We start from the raw sequence: 17,395 nt of genomic DNA, 5'->3' as shown, positions 1-17,395 counted from the left end.
CGTCTGCAGTAGTGTTGGAGATATTTTGTGCGTGTGTTTTGAGTGTGTGTGAGTGAACATTTGCCATGCCCCGGTGCCAAATGATGAATGTCATTTGCTCGAAGTGCACATTGAGTTGTCATGACCAATAACTTTGCCTCCCATGATGTAGTCTGGTCAATAGAAAGTGTTGTTTGTTGACAAATGTGTTGTTTTCCTTCCACTGCACTGACTTCTCCATAGCAGTGTCCGGGACTCAGACCACCTCCACCTCCTCCTCCACCTCCTCCACCCTGCATCTTGGCGCCTCCTCCTCCTCCTCCTCCTCCTCCTCCTCCTCCTCACTGCATGCCATTAAGCTGCCTGCTCTGTTTCCATTTCAGCATCTTGACCCAATCAGTGCCGCTGTGGTCGCTCATCCTCCGTGTGGTTTTTATTTCTCTCTTCGTCGTCGTCGTTGTTATTGTCGTTGTTGTTGTTGTTGTTGTTATCGCGGCGACGGTAACGACCGAATGTGCCCCGGCATTTGAATGTACCGCTGGCCGCTGGAGGAGTGTGTTCCGGTTGCATCTCTCATCCTCTTCTTTGCTGCACGGGATGTGTTCAGGACTGCATTGTAGAAGACGACATTTCGATCCTGCTCTACAGATGCTCCTGTGAAACCAGACGAATGTGCTCATGTGTGGGTGCGTGCGCGCGTGCGTGCATGTGTTTTCGTGTCTTGTAGGGTTTTTTAACTGCCTTTTTTGACTCATTAACACGTGTGTATTTTGTCTCCCCGTCGCTCTCTCTCTCTCTCTCTCTCTCTTTCTCTCGTATTGCTCTCTGACTCTCTCCTCCCTCCCCTCCTCTCCCTCTTCCTCTTCCTCTTCCTCTCCCTCTCATCATCCTTTGACTCTAACACAAAGCGGGTAAGTTGTGAGGATGTGTAACTGCCCTCCTGGATATTTGACCATTGTCTCAGCCATATTGCCCTGTGAGCCATCTCTCCTGTCTGTCCGCCATGCGTCTCTCCTCCCGATCGAATCGACCACCTCCAGAGCCGAAGCCTCTTATCTATCTATCCTTCATGGCCGTTAACGACGCCATTGCTTTCTTTCTTTCGTTCATTTTTACCACATGAAGACGTTTCTTCCCCCCTTTTCACAGCTGCGTCCATGGCTGGACAGAGAATGTGCCGGGGCCTCTCTTCCCCCACCCCGCCCCCGTTACTTTTTTTATACCCAGAATGTCTTCCTCCTCCTTTATATGTGTCTCTATCTATCTGTGTCAAATAACCAGCCGCAGTATCTGGTTATGGGAATGTCGACGGCTCTTTCCGTCGCTATGATTTGTCATAACCGTTTTCTCCTTGTTCCCTTTCCCCAGCTATGTTCAGTTAGACGCATTTCTCCTGACTTGAACATAAAAACATGAGCTATCTCTCCATGTGCCAGATAGATGAGACAGTGAATGTAGCTGATGGTGTGTGTGGATGAGGCCGTGCTGTGTTTAAGTGCCCTTTCACTGTACTGAGGCCTTCAGCGCTCCGAGAACAACATGGATCATGTTTAGTGCCGGCCCGGGGAATGTGCCGGGCTCGCTTCTTGTCTTGTTGTTGCTGTTGTTATGAAATGTGTCCACAGATTAGAATAAGAAGTGTTCTTTTTTGTTGTTTGTTTGTGTTAACGTGTGGGTGTGTGGGTGTGTGAGTGTGTTACTCGGTCCCGTCGTTTGTGAGGTGGTTCAATCAAAGCTCTCCGTCGACCGTCGTGTGTAGGAGGACTCAGGATTCGGCACAATGCGAACCGCTCCGTGCATGTCGGGCCCAATTTACGCACGCACGCACACACACACACACACACACAAATCCATGGCACGAAGCCCAGAAAACACGAGGAAACGTTCCACTTGCAAACCAAGATCTGACTCGGCAGAATCGAGCGTGAGCAGCTGAACCGGGACGAGTTGTGTGTGGACCGATACTGCAGCACTTCACCTTCCAGGTGTGTGTGCTGTATTCGGCACACACAGCGGCTCTGTCGAGGAAGCGCTGTTCTCAGAACTCTGGCCGCAGATCTGAAGAAGAATCCTAGATTTTAGATGAACAGTAGAGCAAAACCTGTGCTCGTTTTATTTAGTAGCATTCAGCTCTGTCATTTTGAAGAGTCTGGAAATGAAAAAATATAACCGCTTCCAGGCCAAACTCATCCCAGAACCTCCACGACCAGACCGGCCAGTTCTGTGACTGTTCTACTTAAAGCTGATACTAAGAAAATACTTTTTTTTTTTTTTCAAATTTTCATGAAAAATTGTCTTGCTATAGCCTTACCACTTTATTAGTCAAAATTGAGAAAAAGGTTTTCTTTTTTTTTTTTTTTCAATTTTCATAAAAATCTTACCACATTTTAAAGTCAAAATTAAGAAAAACTTTTTTTGTGCCAATTTTCATATTTTCAAAAATGATAAATTTTCAAAAATGGTCTTGCTATACTATAATGGTCTTAGTTCAAGTCAAAATTGAGTTTTTTGTTGTTGCCAATTTTCATAAAGATGGTCTTACTATAGCCTTGCCACTTTTGTAAAGGTCAAATTAAGAAAATAAATTTTTTTTTTAGGTTTTTTCACTAATAATGGACTTAGTACATTTTGACCCTTCTTTTTAAATCAAAATTCAGCAGAAGTTGTGTTTTTTTTCTTTTCCAATTTTCACTCATTGATGGTCTTGTAACACTCTGAGGTGGAATGGTGTTGTGTCCGTGGCTTTGTGGCTTACTTGGTAGAGCAGTGGTCTCTGGTGTGTGAGGTTGCTGGTTCAACTCTTATCTACTTCATTCAATTTATACTCGCGGACAGTCCCCGAGCACACTTTAGGAGTTGAAATTAAGAAAAACATTTTTTTGCCAATTTTCATAAAAATGGCCTTACCACCTTCTTAAAGTAAAAATTAAGAAAAAAAATTATTTTTGCCAATTTTCATAAAAATGGTCTTACTATAGCCTTACCACTTTTTTAAAGTCAAAATTGACAAAATAATTTTTTGCACAAATTTCATGACAAATGGTCTGACTATATCCTTACCACCTTTTTACAGACAAAATTAAGAAAAACATTTTATTTGCCAATTTTCCTAAAAATGGTCTTACTATACGCTTGCCACTTTTTTAAAGTCAAAATTGACAAAATATTTATTTTTGCCAATTTTCTGAAAAAATTCAGAAAATATTTGTTTTAGGTTTTTTCACTAATAATGGTCTTAGTACATTTCGACCCTTCTTTTTAAATCAAAATTCAGCAGAAGTTGTGTTTTTTTCTTTTCCAATTTTCACTCATTGATGGTCTTGTAACACTTTGAGGTGGAATGGTGTTGTGTCCGTGGCTTCGTGGCTTACTTGGTAGAGCAGTGGTCTCTGGTGTGTGAGGTTGCTGGTTCGACTCTTCTCTCCTTCATTCAATTTATACTCGCGGATAGCCCCCGAGCACATTTTAGGAGTTGAAATTAAGAAAAACATTTTTTTGCCAATTTTCATAAGAATGGTCTTACTATAGCCTTACCACCTTTTTAAAGTAAAAATTTAAAAAAAAATTATTTTTGCCAATTTTCCTAAAATGGTCTTACTATAGCCTTACCACTTTTTTAAAGTCAAAATTGACAAAATAATTTTTTGCCCAAATTTCATGACAAATGGTCTGACTATAGCCTTACCACTTTTTAAAGTCAAAATTAAGAAAAAAAAATCTTATTTGCCAATTTTCATAAAAATGGTCTTACTATACGCTTGCCACTTTTTTTAAAGTCAAAATTGACAAAATAATTTTTTGCCCAAATTTCATGATAAATGGTCTTACTATAGCCTTACCACCTTTTCAAAGTCAAAATTAAGAAAAACTTTTTTTTGCCAATTTTCATAAAAATGGTCTTACCACTTTTTTCAAGTCAAAATTGAGATTTTTTTTTTTTGTTTTGCCAATTTTCATAAAAATGGTCTTACTATAGCCTTACCACCTTTTTAAAGTAAAAATTTAAAAAAAATTATTTTTGCCAATTTTCCTAAAATGGTCTTACTATAGCCTTACCACTTTTTTAAAGTCAAAATTGACAAAATAATTTTTTGCCCAAATTTCATGATAAATGGTCTGACTATAGCCTTACCACTTTTTAAAGTCAAAATTAAGAAAAAAATTTATATGCCAATTTTCATTAAAAATGGTCTTACTATACGCTTGCCACTTTTTTTAAAGTCAAAATTGACAAAATAATTTTTTGCCCAAATTTCATGATAAATGGTCTTACTATAGCCTTACCACCTTTTCAAAGTCAAAATTAAGAAAAACTTTTTTTTGCCAATTTTCATAAAAATGGTCTTACCACTTTTTTCAAGTCAAAATTGAGATTTTTTTTTTTTTGTTTTGCCAATTTTCATAAAAATGGTCTTACTATAGCCTTACCACCTTTTTAAAGTAAAAATTTAAAAAAAATTATTTTTGCCAATTTTCCTAAAATGGTCTTACTATAGCCTTACCACCTTTTAAAATTAAAAATTAAGAAAAAAAATTATTTGCCAATTTTCATAAAAATGGCCTTACTATAGCCTTACCACTTTTGTAAAGGTCAAATTAAGAAAATAATTTTTTTTAGGTTTTTTTCACTAATAATGGTCTTAGTACATTTTGACCCTTCTTTTTAAATCAAAATTCAGCAGAAGTTGTGTTTTTTCTTTTCTAATTTTCACTCATTGATGGTCTTGTAACGCTTTGAGGTGGAATGGTGTTGTGTCCGTGGCTTCGTGGCTTACTTGGTAGAGCAGTGGTCTCTGGTGTGTGAGGTCGCTGGTTCAACTCTTATCTACTTCATTCAATTTATACTCGCGGACAGTCCCCGAGCAAACTTTAGGAGTTGAAATTAAGAAAAACATTTTTTTGCCAATTTTCATAAAAATGGTCTTACTATAGCCTTACCACCTTTTTAAAGTCAAAATTGACAAAATATTTTTTTGCCAAATTTCATTAAAAATGGTCTTACTATAGCCTTACCACCTTTTTAAAGTCAAAATTGACAAAATATTTTTTTGCCAAATTTCATTAAAAATGGTCTTACTATAGCCTTACCACCTTTTCAAAGTCAAAATTAAGAAAAAAATGTATTTTTGCCAATTTTCCTAAAATGGTCTTACCATACACTTGCCACTTTTTAAAGTCAAAATTGACAAAATAATTTTTTGCCCAAATTTCATGATAAATGGTCTTACTATAGCTTTACCACCTTTTTAAAGTCAAAATTAAGAAAAAACATTTTTTTGCCAATTTTCATAAATTCATAATTTCATAATTCTTAGAAAAATTCTGAGCACCCAGACAGTGCCAACTCGACCACAGCCGCTGCCAACTCGTCCCATTGACGCTTACCACTTTTTTAAAGTCAAAATTGACCAAATATTTTTTTGCGAAATTTCATTAAAAATGGTCTTACTATAGCCTTACCACCTTTTTAAAGTAAAAATTAAGAAAAACATTTATTTTTGCCAATTTTCCTAAAATAGTCTTACTGTAGCCTTACCACTTTTTTTAAAGTCAAAATAAAGAACATATTTTTTTTTGCCAAATTTCATGAAAAATGGCCTTTACACTTTTTTAAAGTGAAAATTAAGAAAAAAAATTTGTTTTGACAATTTTCATAAAAATGGTCTTACTATAGCTTTACCACATTTTTAAAGTAAAAATTATGAAAAAAATTTATTTTTGCTAATTTTCCTAAAAATGGTCTTACTATACGCTTGCCACTTTTTTAAAGTCAAAATTGACAAAATATTTTTTTTTTGCCAAATTTCATGAAAAATGGTCTGACTATAGCCTTACCATTTTTTTTTTGTCAAAATTAAGAAAAAAATATTTTGCCAATTTTCATGAGAAATGGTAGGGAAGTCACTTTAACGCGTTAATTAGATTAATTAATTACCACGCAAATTAACGTGTTATAAAATTTAACACATGATCAACTAGAATTTGGTACTCAGCGCAGACCTCCGCCACAGGTCAAATCAGTGACCATCAACAGTAAGAACACCATATATAACAGGATGCACACTATATTGTGACTCGTGTTTGTCATTTGTTTTTGTTTATTCAACCAAAATGACCACAGGTCATAAACCTGAAATACAATAAAAAAAATAAACCATCACAATACAATTACTTGAATGTAATCATTATTCAAGCAAATAAAGTTTGCAACATCTATCTAAATAACAATGACGACTGAAATCAGTCAAAAATTACATTTCCCAGAATGCCTTGCGCCTACTCGCCTACTCCCCGTGCTCATAAAGTGAATATGAACTGTCATCTTTGAAGTGCAATACTTGAAAATAGATCGACACCATGCACCACGCCGCTGCCAATGTTGTAAGTCACTGAGCAATAGTGACAAACAGGTTCGGGCCGCCATTAGCACCGCTTGCCGAATGCTAACTCCGCTAGCCGAATGCTAACACCATTGAACGCCCACAACTCCCGGTTTCTTACCCCACTACGTGCTGCAACGCTCAAGCAACATTCAACACTGGCCCGGCCAGGTGCACATCGAAGCACATAAATAACATTATGCATGCGGCGCGGCGCGCTCATGCCGCACAGGCCCCCTGTCGGCGGGCCTGGCCAACTATGTGAAACACTGCCCTCTCGCTCAATGATAAGAATCCTTTAAAAAATTCCTGGATCCAGACAGTGATCCAGATCATCACCAAAATTTAATGGATTCTAAGTTAGCCCAAGACCCACCTTTCCACAAAGTTTCATTGCAATCCGTCCATTACTTTTTCTGTAAACTTGCTAACAAACCAACCAACCAACCAACAAACCGACGTGATTACATAACCTCCTTGGCGGAGGTAATTATAGCACGTGAACATTTTAATATTGGCCCTTCGCAGCACCCATACATGGCAGTGGTACGTCGCTTCGCGCATGCGTCGCCAGTCAAAACAATACAAACCGCGGTGACTACAGGAATGGACTCCGTGGACCCTGGGACAGAAGCAAGCACATCTTTGCAAGGACCTTTGAACGGCAAATTTATTTACAAGAAAAATGAAGACGGGACCGTCAACAAAAACACAGTTATTTGTAGCTTGTGTACAAAAAGAATTTTCGTATCACCGAAGCTGCTCGAGCCTGAAGTATCATTTAAAGCCAAACACGTCCGGATGAGTTCCAGTATTAATGTTCCAAGTGCTTCTGTGAGCTCACTGCGACAGCCCACGCTTACAGTTTTGCACCAGATACTGGAGTTTTTGATTTGCATCAGCCTCCTGGAAACATTGTCATGTTTGTCATGACTTTTTATCTTGATGTTGCCTTATTTAGAAACAAGACATTGTTTTTGTATTTTAGAATTTCTGTATTGAGTGAGCTAATAAATATGTGGATTTACAAATCTTCTCTTCTTAGTGTATTCATTCGATTAATCATGAACTACAATTCATTTTGTGATGTCCTAGAATTTAAATTCTTTATTTGGGGCCTTAAGCAGATATGAGATTAAAAAATGCGATTAATTAGATTAACTAATTACAAATCCTGTAATTAATTAGATTAATTTTTTTAATCGCCTGACAGCACTAAGAAATGGTACCACTTTTTTAAAGTCAAATTTTTTTTTTTTTTTTTTTTTTTGCCAATTTTCATAAAAAATGGTCTCACCACTTTTTGAAAGTAGAAATAAAGAATTTTTTTTTGTTGATTTTACACAAAAAAATTGGTCTTACCACTTTTTTAAAGCCGATATTAAGAGAAAATTTTATTTTTTTCCCCCCAATTTTTCACTTATTGATGGTTTGACAACAGTCTTGCCGAATGCTGAGCCACTGAACCCAGTTGTTCCGGGCGTCCGGGGTGACAGCCGGAACAAAGTGCCAAGCACTCTACATTCACGGAAATCGGACTTGAATGAAATCATACGTTAAATGAAGACGTTCTGAAACTGAGGAAATGTTCATGTTAGAGGGAAGGGAGATTCAGCCAGTCCTTGGCTCAGGTGTGTGTGCTGTGTGTCTGTGTGTGTGTGTGTGTGTGTGTGTGTGTGGCCGTCCAGGCTCGACTGACAGTAAACTGCACGTCCTCTCCTGTTCTGTTCACGCAGACCTGCGGGGATCTGCGAACTTGTGGAGGAAGTTCAAGAGGCTGCTCAAGTGTGTGTTGTAGGACGAGTGTGTGTCCGTGTGTTCATGCCAGCTCTCCTCTGCCCTCAGACATGAGCTCCTGGAGGAGGCCCGGAGGAAGGGTTTACCGTTCGCCCAGTGGGACGGCCCCACCGTCGTCGCCTGGCTGGAGGTAAATCACTCTGTCTGGAGGAAGGGTGATGATTTAGCCGTCAGTCTTCATGAAGAGTCTAGATGTAGAAACACTGCCCCCTTCTGTCTGGCGGAGGGTCTGCACCCGTCACGACTCCACCAAACCTCAACACAAACATTTCAATTAACCCTGTAAACACGGGTCTCAAACATGACGCTTTTATCCCTCAGATTATCATTTTCCTTTGCTAATATTGTACATAATTGGATCTCATGTTGCATAATTTAAAGACTGTAGGTGCAGCTCTTATTCTTAATTCTAAGTATCTAACTTATGCTCATGTTTGTGTACTATTTAACCATGTTTTTTGAGGTACAGTCATATTTAGTTTAACAGCAGGGGAGAATTCAATAAACAAAGAAGTTTCGAAATTCATTGTTTCCATGGAATCGGCGGAAACACTAAAAATCATGCAGGCTTTTATTGTGCTTAAAATATCCTCGAAGTTCGTAAGTTGTGCAGGAAATAAAGAGCAAATGTGTGAGGTGTCAGAAATGTGCCGTACGTTTTAGCACACCTGCTGACCTCTGACCTCCTCTGTCCCTCTGCGTGTGGTGAAGCTGTGGTTGGGGATGCCGGCCTGGTACGTGGCGGCGTGCCGTGCCAACGTGAAGAGCGGCGCCATTATGTCGGCGCTGTCCGACACGGAGATCCAGAGAGAGATCGGGATCAGCAACCCTCTGCACCGCCTCAAACTGCGGCTGGCCATCCAGGAAATGGTCTCCCTCACCAGCCCGTCGGCCCCGCCCACCTCCAGAACCGTGAGTCTCGCCGCAGGCGCAGGGCCGACGCGTTTCCACAAGTGGGGGAAGAAAAATAGCACACTTCCTGTCAGGCATGAGCAAAAGAATCGTTCATGAGGCTGAATGTAGCCCAACAGCCCAGAAGGTCCAAATATAACCTACAAAACTCAGTAATCACAACAAACATGAGAAGTGAACATTTCTTGAGCTGAAAACATTCCAACTTCAGCTTTTTCCACATTTCCATCAAACCTATAACAAAAACATCCCCAAGCAAGTGTTTTTATTTGGTTTTGTGTATATTCCTATTTTTAATTACAGAAAAGAGTAACTCAAAAAAAAAAAAAAGTAGCTTCAATATACATTTGAAGAATGAAGTCAGGCTACAGCAGTAACAACTGTTAATCGTCATTTTGTCTCACGAAAGAATATAAATGATCATTTTTGTGACTAAGTGGTGCTAATGCTACTCTTTGATTTTCTTTCTAATTTCTTAAATTTTCTTTCTAGTTTGATTCTTTTTTTCTCTGATTTTAAGTTGTTTTTTTTTCCCCCAGATTTCTTTTCCTTTTAGTTTTGTTTTAGATCTTTCTTTTAGATTTTCAAATTTCTCAGTTTTGATTTTCTTCTTCCTTTTAGATTTTTTATTTCTCAAATGTCCTTGAAGTATTTTTCAGATTATCTTTGTACTTTCTCTGAATTTCTTTGTATTTCCTTTAATTTTCTTTCCTTCCTCTGATTATATTTTTTAAGAGCAAACCAAACTGTCAACATCTGCATTCATCACAGATCACACCATCTTGAATGTTTTGTGATATTCCAATTAGCTGTCTAAAATGAAGCCATCAGCGAAATGTAGATGGAAATAATGGATTTTTGAATATTGACAATAATCCATCTGCTGTATCGGAAAGCCATCTGGAGGTCTTACTTTGAAAGGAGCCGTCCGTTAGCTGACGCTAGCATGCTAACAGCTAACCTGTGTGTGTGTGTGTGTGTGTGTTGATGTTGATGTATTAACCGTTCAGTCCCGTGTTGTGCATGCCTGCTGTCGTGTGTGTTGTGATGCTGTCCTGTGTTTTGCCCTTTGCCCTTCGACCCCACCCCCTCTCCCCCCGGCGACGGGGCTCCGTTGGGGGCCGTTCATCTTCTGACTGTGGTGCTATAACACTGTTGGCTTACAGTGGTGCTGCTCTTCTTCTTTAACACTGCTTGCCCCTCCTGCCGGACCTCCACTACCCGCCCCGCTGCCGCTCTCTCCCTCGGGCCCTTTGTAGCCGTCGGGCAACGTATGGGTGACCCATGAGGAGATGGAGACCATGGCAGCTCCTTCCAAAACGGTCAGTCCCTCCGCTCTGTCCTGACACTGAGGAAGCATGTTGTAACTGTTTTAACTCCACCCTTCAACTCTGGTCTCGACTAACGATCTTCTTCTGACTCACCCCGCTGAGATCTTCCTTAAATCTGACATGATATGGAAATCACAGATGAGAAGCAAGTTCTCTGAATGGGAAACTATTAGCAGTCAGCCGTGCTCATGAAGCTACTTTTATCCAAACATCACTGTGACCAAAAATCAAAGGGAAACGACTAAAAACTACAAAATTAACAATACATCGAATGTAAACTGGGAGCAAGAGAACAAACAGGTATTTTTAATACAACGTTGCACCAAGACATTAACATCATCTGCATACGTGTTTGTATTTATCACAACTCTGAATACAACAAAACTTCATCACGTTTAACTAGTGTCGTGCAGACGAGTGAAAATCAAAAACAAAGTTTTCTAAGGCTATTATAGTTACTTTACAGCCACTTTATTTAACTGCATTGTCATTGGAATTTTATGAAATTTACCTGAATGCATTATCCACATTTTCAGAAAGACAACAATGACGTTTAACATAATTTAACCGTTTGAAATGAGCGTCGATGCAGCGAATATCAGTTCTGTACACGCTCAGGAGACGGACAAGAACAACACGGATTGGGAGACGCTCCGATCCACTCGTCATATCAACATAGAGGCTCTTATTTTGTCATTTTGTCTCCTTTCCTCAGAAATCCGAGTCTGAAGAAGGCAGCTGGGCTCAGGTAAGCAGACGGACTCCTGCAGTGTTGAAGCTGCGCCTGAATCGACGGCGGCTCTGATCCCGGTCCTTCTCTCCCGTTCAGACTCTCGCTTATGGTGACATGAACCATGAGTGGATCGGGAACGAGTGGCTGCCCAGTCTAGGACTACCTCAGTACCGCAGCTACTTCATGGAGTGCCTCGTGGACGCCCGCATGCTGGACCACCTCACCAAGAAAGACCTGCGGGTGCATCTAAAGATGGTGGACAGCTTCCACAGGTACCCTCACACCCGGACAACACCCACGTCCAATCATCTTTTGGACATTTGATTGTGTTTTGCAGCAGGTTTCTATAAAAAAATAGATGACTTCATCATCTTCAGTCCAGCATTTTGTGAGGAAAGAAGCCCAGTCAGCATGTCTGTGGCTAACCTTGATGGCGTGTGTCTGTGTGGCCTCAGAACAAGTTTACAGTACGGCATCATGTGTCTGAAGAAGCTCAACTACGACCGGAAGGAGCTGGAGAGACGTCGAGAGCACAGCCAGCACGAAATGAGAGGCGAGTAGAGTCCAGCCTGTCCTAATCCGAATCCCCCGCCACATCTGACCTCTGACCCCTCCCCCCGCAGACGTCCTGGTGTGGAGCAACGAGCGCGTCATCCGCTGGGTGCAGAGCATCGGCCTGAGGGATTACGCCAACATCCTGCTGGAGAGCGGCGTGCACGGCGCTCTGGTCGCCCTCGACGACAACTTCGACTACAGCAGCCTGGCGCTACTTCTCCAGATCCCCACGCAAAACACTCAGGTGAGACAGATTGACCAAATGAAAAACTCGAGAGCACTGGAGAGTCAGAAAGGTTTGCATTGAAAAAAGAATAGAGAAGAAGTCAAGATAGTAGATAAATAGGAGTCAAAAGATTAATTTTCTCATTGCAATTAATTGGATAGTTTCCATAGTTAATCAAATTTTGAATTGTTTGAGATGCTGCTGTTTTGTATTTCAAAACTGGGAATCGAATAAACAGAGAATTTCTTTTTTTTATATTTTCTTTCAAAAAGTGCCGTTTAGACAAACTCATAAAAAAAAGTCCACCTCAAACTCAGATTTTAAATTAAAAAAAAGCCATAACTGTATTTCTTGAATTACAATTTAGAAAATTAATCGCGGTTATTGCGATTAACGTGCTAATCATGAAGTATTGAAACAATCAGCAGCATTTTGTTAAGTAAATATATAAGGAATATTGAGAGTAGTGAAGCAGTATTAGGAATAGAAAAGTCATAATATGAATTGCAAAATCAAATAATTTGTAAAGTAGTTTAATTGCTGCACTAATATTTTGGGCTTTAAATAAATATATGTAATATAAAATGTGAAGTAATTTAATTAGTTAAGTGTTTATGAGCAGCAAAGTAATATTAGTGAAGTCAAAATAAGGATTTAAAATAAAGTCGTCATATCGTGAGCGTTAACTTGGTCAATATCATCCAGTGTGTAGTGATTTCATGATAAGTGTTCATGTAGTTCTGCTGTGAGAAATACAGTAAAGCAACACGTTTTCAGCCTTAAAGCTCAATCATCATGAAAGGTTTGGCTCAACAGATTTTCCAGGCTAAAAATAGAAAATCCTCATTGTGAGGATGACTGTTCTTTATTTATTTATTTTTTTGTTCAGTCTTTGCCAGTTTAAAAGGTTTAAATCGTGCACAGAAATACCACCAGCCACCAGCTTTGGGTCCAGAAATAGCGGAATGTGGGTATCAGTCCTCAGAAGCCGCTGCAATCTAAATCAGAACATGCAGATTAGCCAACTGTCGGCCTGGCGCGGCGCCTCGTCCCGTCTTTACTCGGGTAAAATGGGATCCGCTGCAGGAATAACGCGGCCTGTCAGCTGCCTCCGTGGCCGCGACGCTAAAAATATCCCGCCTTGTGAAAATGAGATTGTATTTTTATTTATTCCATTTTTTTTTTCTGTTGCTCCCTCCCTTCAGGCACGTCAGATTCTGGAGCGAGAGTATAATAATCTGCTGGCGTTGGGGACCGACAGGCGACTGGACGAGGTGAGAAACAAAGCGGCTCCATGTTGAACTATGTGACACAACAGTTTCTCTTCTCACACGGTTTGATTGCCTCCCCCTCAGTGTGACGATAAAGGCTACCGGGGCCCGTCGTGGCGGCGGCAGTTCCCTCCCCGGGACGTCCACGGCATCAGCATGATGCCCGGCTCGGCAGAGACGCTCCCCGCCGGCTTCCGGCTCACGGCGACGTCCGGCCACTCCCGAAGACTGCCCCCCGACGGTGAGCCTCCGCCGCCGCCCCCGATCCCGAAGCTCGACTGCAGCGGGCGCTTGCTGAAACGTGCGGGTCCGAGGCCGAGCGGCAGCGGCGTGCGGCCGTCGCCCGGGCAGGTTAAAGCAGCGCTTCCTGCTTCTGACTGTGTCTCTTGTTCTCTCCGTGACGGCTGCTCTGCAGTCCTCTATGAGGCGCTGGACGACAGTCCCGACGACATGTATTTGGATTGGTTTCAAGGTCAGCTATGCCCCCCCCACCCCCCCACCCCCCTCCTGAAGGCTCGGGGCCTGTCAGCCCTGAGCGTCGTCTTCCTCCCTCCTCTTCGCCACTCGCCCTCTTTCTCTACTAATCTGTCCTAAAACGCAACTCCAAGGGTGTTGTTTTGCAGAGCTGCAAAATAGTTGCCTTGCCTCCCTGGTCGTAAAATAAACCAACAGGGGGTCAAGTTATGGACGAGCAGCCATGCTTGCTGGTCAAACCCTCCAGTCGACTCAGTAGAAGTCAGAACGTGCAGGTGGCTGAGCGGCGCTATGTAAGTGGGCCTGAATCAGGAGGTTTACATAGGTGAACAGTTCGTCTTGGATGTTTCCAGAACTAAAACTCTGACTCTGTCGCCCCTCATCCCCTCCCTCCGCTGTTAAAAGAGGACGCCGGCTGAAACGGGGTTTTATTAAAGGGCCATGACGGTTTATTACAAAACTATGATTTAATGTTATTTAAAAAAAAATGGAAATTTTTCTCATACTTGAGAAAAAAAAAGTTCTCGACCACAAAGAACAGAAAAAGAAGCCTGAAGTATTCAGAGAACTTCATGTTTTCATATCAGATGTTACTGTAAACGGCTGGAATCCAAAAACCATAAGGTACAACTCGCACTAACTTACAGCAGTGGGACAAGTAAGGCACCAGGAGGGACGCCTAACTCCACAACACACCCAATAACACTGAATTACTACATTCTAATTAACATGAATTTAAATATAGAACCTTTAAAGAGTTTGTTTATTAAATTAGTGGACATAATTTTCAGAGATTGAAGGGCTCACTTTGCAAATTAAAAACAGAAAAGCAAGACTTTCGCTGAGCAAACTACAGATATTCACAGAACTTAGTGTTCTTTTTAGGCATGGCAGGACTTTCTAATGTTTTTTTTTTCTAATATAGGATATCAGTATGATAAAGCTGGAATCCAAAAACCACACAAGCTGAAGCCCTAATTATCCAACTTGTCCTTAAAACTAAACACTGATTTACAGCAGTGGGCCGAGTACAGCACCAGGAGGGACACCTAACACCCCAATTAGAGCATTTTAACTCACAGGAAGTTAATACATTCAAATATATAATCTCTTCTCGTTTATTTTAGTAAATCAGTGGCCATAATTCTCAGAAACTCTATGTAAAGTGAAGATATTCCTTAACAACCAGATTTCTGCAGCAGCAGTGTGTTGTAATAAACCCGAATGGCCCCTCAGCAGGATGCAGAGTGTATCAGCGGGTTGTTATACACGGCTGGAAATCATCCTGCAGCTCCGGCGGTTCGGCCGGCATTCTCCTTTAACCAAGTGCTCCCGACGGCGGTGTGTGTGTGTCTCTCTGTGCTCCCCGGTCCCGTGGCGTCCACGACACACTCCGGTCCGACCGCTGATGCCGTCCACTCAAAACACACTCTCCCTATGAGTGATCCGTGGCTTCCCCCGCCCGAGGGCGGCGCCAAAATTACTCGCCGCTGTGTGTGTGTGTGTGTGTGTGTGTGTGTGGGAGGGGGGGAATCTGATGCAGGTGGAGCTTTGGGACCCGTTTACACGACGTTTCAAGTGAAAACGCATGTTTTTGTATTGAACAACATTCTAAAAATGATGTTCGACCGCAGAGACAATGTGTTAGCAGGCTGTTGGATTTTTATAAAATAAAAACACACACACTTAACATCTGCAGTGGGATTATCACAGTGACTGTCAACTACCAATATGGCCGCCTTGTTTGTTATTTGCTTCTGCGTGTGAAGAAGAACTCTTTGCTATTTCCAGAAAGTCTCGCTGACGTTTTCAAAAAGTTACATTTCCAGCGGCTCCCTGCGCCGCTGTCGTGTAAACACGCCCCCACAACGCGTTTTCACCTGAAACGATGGTCACGAGAAGGGGAGCGCCGCCGGGGTTTGACCATGTCCCTCACTGTCTCCCCCTACAGTCGGACCGGCGACGGTACAGCGGCTGGACAGCTCCACGGTGAGAACCTACTCCTGCTGAGAGGAGGAAGAGAGCCAGCTTAAACTGTACGCTGTATGTAACCCCACACAGACTCCGCCATGCCAAACCACACCGCTTTCCCTCAGAACACACTCGGGCCTCTCGCCGCTCGTCCTGGACGCAGACGGACGCGGCCTCGCCACGGCGCCTCGCACCCGTGAATTAAACTATACGGAAACAGTATATCAGCCTATATTATAGGTAACTTGGTAGAACACCAGTAACAGACACAATATGGATTTTACAGAACAAGAGGTTTAAAAGACCACGAAGGCATCACAAAGACACTTGGTCTTTTTTTTCACTGTTATATTACACTGAGATTCAGTGAAAGAGAATCAAATAAATCCCGTCTTTCTGCTTCAGTTCCATTTTTAAAGCTGGAAATAAACATAAGCTCTACTCTGAACCGTCCGCCTGGAACCAGAGGAAATCGTCGGTTTTAAACTTTTTCTCTCTTGATCTCGTGGAAGTTCCTGCAGTGTTTTACTCCCACACACACAAAACACTGTAGTTTGTTTTCTCAAGTGAAGCTCAAGTGTCTGACTCCATCTAGTGGTGGGAAAGTGGCATTACGAGAGAAGTGGATCCTAATTCGTTTTTTGCATATTTGAGTGTATTTTAGAACTTTTTCTGTTGTAAAACATTTTTTCTTTAATAGATATTGTTTCAAGAATTTATGATTTTATTCAAAAACATCTTGAGGTGCAACATTTATCAAATTTAGAAACTTAGAGGCAATGTTGGCCATCTCTGCGCTTAAATATAAGTAGGCCATGATGCATCAACAGGTCAGAGGTCAGGCAGCGGTTACCATGGCAACACACCTGGATGAAAACCCGCTCCAGGAGAGTTCCTTCTCATCGTCCTGCATGAAATTCAAAACTCTGGTGGCAGAAAGTTGAAGCGAAATGTTGAAAACTCAAAACTTTCCTCGGAGTCTCTGAAAACACAGCAGCTTGAAAAAGCTTCAACGCCGACATTGTTTAAACGAGCTGAAGCGTCTTCGTTGCAGATGCTAAAACCTCTGAAGAATTTAAAAAAAAAAGTTTTTATTTTCACTCCAAATGTGTGAAAAATTCTGGTCTGAAATATGCTGCATCTGCAAATGAGTGTTTTGCACATTTCAACTCTGGGAGTCTGCTCCGGTCAGTTCGATCGGTCGCTCAGAGGCGTCAAGACGGGCCCAAAATTCACAAACTGCTGTTTGACAAAACAGGAAGTTTGCAAAAAAAACTTCTTTCTTTTCATGCAGATTCTTGTTTACTGGATTCCAAAACTTGATTTCCAGAGCGTTGAAATGTATGCAAAAGTTTAATCAAACTAAAACACAGAAATGCTTCATTTTCACCGGAAATGTGGCGAAATCGCCGCTTCAGCCGAGCCTGAAACTCACCGTTTCCTCTTCAGGTGCAGTTCTGAACGGCGACCGGCGAGGGGAGACCCAGTCTGACCACACGCACTGCCAAGAAGCCCTGCGCTCCTCCTCCTGAAGCTCCTCCCCCTCCTCCAACGTGGGCACCAGTTGCCGGTGCTAATCTCCCGCAGGCCGCCCCGTTTCTACCTTTTACATGTACAGTAACTTGTCGGAGCATAATGTACTGTGTATTTCTTCTACAGGAGATGTGTAGGTTATCTGTAAATTATTATAAATATGTCATTTTTAATATATACACACATCTATGTATAAAAAAAAAAAAGATGTTCAGAGTTTGTGCAAAAAAAAA

At 41.5% G+C, this 17,395-nt stretch overlaps 1 protein-coding gene and 1 long non-coding RNA gene across 6 annotated transcripts in view; one reads left to right on the top strand and one right to left on the bottom strand.

Moving 5' to 3' along the window:
- Positions 1–17,169, top strand: part of ppfia2 (PTPRF interacting protein alpha 2) — a 126,596-nt gene extending 109,427 nt beyond the window's left edge. For 2 of the 5 annotated variants that reach the window (XM_030113212.1, XM_030113213.1), the window contains 11 exons: positions 8,205–8,286; positions 8,868–9,068; positions 10,328–10,390; positions 11,115–11,147; positions 11,229–11,404; positions 11,588–11,685; positions 11,756–11,931; positions 13,119–13,187; positions 13,269–13,425; positions 15,610–15,701; positions 17,079–17,169. In XM_030113212.1, the coding sequence (XP_029969072.1) occupies positions 8,205–8,286; positions 8,868–9,068; positions 10,328–10,390; positions 11,115–11,147; positions 11,229–11,404; positions 11,588–11,685; positions 11,756–11,931; positions 13,119–13,187; positions 13,269–13,425; positions 15,610–15,668 (1,114 nt within the window). In that variant the 3' untranslated portion in view covers positions 15,669–15,701; positions 17,079–17,169. Of the gene's footprint in view, positions 1–887; positions 891–8,204; positions 8,287–8,867; positions 9,069–10,327; positions 10,391–11,114; positions 11,148–11,228; positions 11,405–11,587; positions 11,686–11,755; positions 11,932–13,118; positions 13,188–13,268; positions 13,426–13,599; positions 13,657–15,609; positions 15,702–17,078 lie in introns of all 5 variants that reach the window. The other 3 variants (XM_030113209.1, XM_030113210.1, XM_030113211.1) reach the window with 3 other exon arrangements.
- LOC115404074 (uncharacterized) lies at positions 304–17,269 on the bottom strand. Its single transcript, XR_003933299.1, has 4 exons — positions 17,183–17,269; positions 7,529–7,533; positions 1,939–1,943; positions 304–319 (listed from the first exon to the last, which is right to left on the bottom strand). It is a non-coding gene; the product is annotated as an uncharacterized LOC115404074 (long non-coding RNA).
- Between the last annotated feature and the right edge of the window lie 126 nt (positions 17,270–17,395).

This window comes from Salarias fasciatus, chromosome 17 (assembly GCF_902148845.1).
Source record: "Salarias fasciatus chromosome 17, fSalaFa1.1, whole genome shotgun sequence".
NCBI lineage: Eukaryota > Metazoa > Chordata > Actinopteri > Blenniiformes > Blenniidae > Salarias > Salarias fasciatus.
The sequence above is the reverse complement of the archived record's forward strand: the minus strand, read 5'-3'. Positions and strand labels throughout refer to the sequence as shown.